Genomic DNA, 2,808 nt, shown 5'->3' on the forward strand with positions numbered 1-2,808 from the left:
GGGTTCAAGCGATTCTCCTGCCTTAGCCTCCTGAGTAGCTGGGATTGCAGGCATGCGCCGCCATGCCTGGCTACTTTGTATTTTTAGTAGAGACAGGGTTTCTCCATATTGGTCAGGCTGGTCTCAAACTCCTGACCTCAGGTGATCTGCCCGCCTTGGCCTCCCAAAGTGCTGGGATTACAGGCATGAGCCACTGCGCTCGGCCTCACTTTCTAACGGAATAAATAATTTACTTATTTTAAATAATTTATTGTGCTTACTGTTTATTGTCACACCAGCTAGACTGTAGGGATTTTTGTCTGTTTTTTTCGCTGATCTACTCCCAGGGCCCAAAATCTTGTCTACTATATGCTCAACAAAGTTTCATTGAATGAATGACTGTGTCAAACATGGAGAAGTCTCAAAGGAGACAAGAGATGAAGAAGCACCTCAAGAAACACCAGTAGGCTCTGTGAGGCTGCAGGGGATGGGAGTGTTTACCGATGGTGGCAATGATGCTGGTACTGCGAGCAGCCACGGGCTCGGAGTCAATGTCCAGTAGGCAGAGGTGCTCCAGGAAGGTGTCTGCCATAGCAGCTGGCAGCTGCTGCTGCTGGAAGAAGGCAGTGCCCAGCTCCTGGGTCAGTTGGGCCACACTAGCCCGCCGAAGATACCCCGCTGGCCCTGTGGTAGAAGGGGACACAGGGACTGCATGTCACCTGTCCTTCCTCCCCATGCCGTCATCTCTCAGCATACCCTCTATTCCTTCCCTTCTTATGAGCTGGGCATCATGCATATATTATCTTATTACGTCACAAGGATCCTATAAAGCAGGTACTGTTAAATGTTCTATAATTATCCAATTTTATGGATAAAGAAACAGAGACTGAGAATAAATGGTCCAAGATCATACAGCTTTTAAGTATGGATCAGCTAGGATTCAAATCTAGGTCTGACTAACTCTAGCCCAAGTTCTTGACCACTCAGTTATACTGACCCCGCACAACCCAGGACCCCCCAACCTGCAACTACTGATGCCCCTCAACCCCACCACCCCTTGATGTCTAGTCCCCAGCAGCCTGTCCCTATTCAGGCCCAGAATCACCCAGTTCCTGCTCCGAAGGTCTCTGTTTTCTCCCTTCTAATCCCTGGCTACTGGCTGGCTTCCCCACCCCATCCTCTGAGTCTCCCAGACCTCTCAAAGCTGCTACAGACCCAGAGGTCCCTGTAGCTTGACCCAGCCCAGTTCAGAGGAGCCCCCCCATTCCAGCCGCACCTTCCATGCCACTGCACACCTCTCTGGGTCTCCCTCTTTGTGGGTCTGCTCCACACTGTTGGGTTGTCAGAGGCATGAGACCCAGCTGGGCTGGGGATCAGTTCTGTAGACTGGTTAAAGTGTCACCAGTGTCTCCTATTCCACTGGAAGCCCTGTATGCCAGGGGCCAGAGTCCAGGAAACACGGGAGTGCCCCGTGGCTTACATGTTGCGGCTCTGGCCTGCCTATAGGGCCTGGAAAAGGCCCATGCCAGGGTCTGTAATTTAACACAAGGGAGGTTCTGAAGAACGTGTCTCTCCAAAACCCACCTAGCCAGTGGCTGATATGGATCACTTATACCCTCCACTCTGGCTCCTAGTTTCCACCCTCATTTTCCTCCTATGTTCCATGGCTTCTGCTTCCCCTTCTTACCTCCTGGAGCCCCAATCAGGATGGACTTCGCTAAGTCTCTTTAGGACTTAGAGACCCATGACCAGCGCTGCAGGGATGGTATGTTCTCCTGGATCGACATACTTTCAGCGTGGGCCTGGGGCTGCGGGGCCGTGGAATGAGAGGGGGAGGATGACAAAACTGCCGGTCTTATCTAAGGGAGCCAGAGAAGAGAAAAGGGGCACACCCAGTAGGCCACCCTGTCCCTACAGAGTCCCTGCCCCAGAACTGCCTGCTGTCTGCCCTCATCTCCTGGCATTTCCTTTCATCCATTGTTCCTGATAAATTTTCAATCCATTCATACTATCTGGTCATCCACATGAATAGATATACATATGTATTTTTTGGTCATTCGTATGGCCCCCTTTTCTTTGTACTTTACTGAAGTTAGCCCTAGTGAATCCAGGGAGCAGGGACTATAGGGTGGGGCTGGAGCCTGAAGAAAGGCAAAAGGGATCACTGTGATAGTGTGGTGGGGGGAGGGACACCCAGTTCTGCCCACTTTTTTTCTCTGTCTCAACCAAGAAATGCAGAGTGCCTTCACCATTCTGTAACCTGGCCAGCTGCATGTTTTTGCCTACAGGTTTGAACCCAAGATGGTACGTTGAACATTCCCAGACACTGATAAACTTGATTAGGTTGTTGCTGGAAACACTGAAAGATCGATTATTTTACTAAACTTATAGACGCCTACCCCCAGGGAAATTTTCTTTCCTCCCTTCCTTCCTTCCTTCCTTCTTTCTTTTCTTTTTTTTTTTTTTTTTTTGACAGAGTCTCACTCTGTCCCCCAGGCAGGAGTGCAGCGGTGCAATCTCCACTCACTGCAGCCTCTGCCTCCCAGGCTCGAGCGATCCTCCCGCCTCAGCCTCCCAAGTAGCCGGTACTACAGGTATGCACCCCCATGCCTGACTAATTTTTTTATTTTTTTTGTAGAGATGGGGGTCTTGCTATGTTGCCCAGGTTGTTCTCAAACTCCTGGCCTCAAGCCATCGTAATGCCTCAGCCTCCCAAGTAGCCAGTACTACAGGTATGCACCCCCATGCCTGGCAACTTTTTAAATTTGTATTTATTACAAATATTTGTTTTCCTTTCTTTCCACAGGTGTTGACTTTTTATTTTTGTAG

At 49.9% G+C, this 2,808-nt stretch overlaps 1 protein-coding gene across 1 annotated transcript in view; it reads right to left on the reverse strand.

The window, feature by feature from the left end:
• Positions 1–1,766, reverse strand: part of PKLR (pyruvate kinase, liver and RBC) — an 8,461-nt gene extending 6,695 nt beyond the window's left edge. Inside the window, 2 exon segments of the mRNA XM_011987529.1 lie at positions 481–663; positions 1,667–1,766. Of these exon segments, the coding sequence (XP_011842919.1) occupies positions 481–663; positions 1,667–1,766 (283 nt within the window).
• Between the last annotated feature and the right edge of the window lie 1,042 nt (positions 1,767–2,808).

Source organism: Mandrillus leucophaeus, unplaced genomic scaffold (assembly GCF_000951045.1).
Source record: "Mandrillus leucophaeus isolate KB7577 unplaced genomic scaffold, Mleu.le_1.0 Scaffold310, whole genome shotgun sequence".
Lineage (NCBI taxonomy): Eukaryota > Metazoa > Chordata > Mammalia > Primates > Cercopithecidae > Mandrillus > Mandrillus leucophaeus.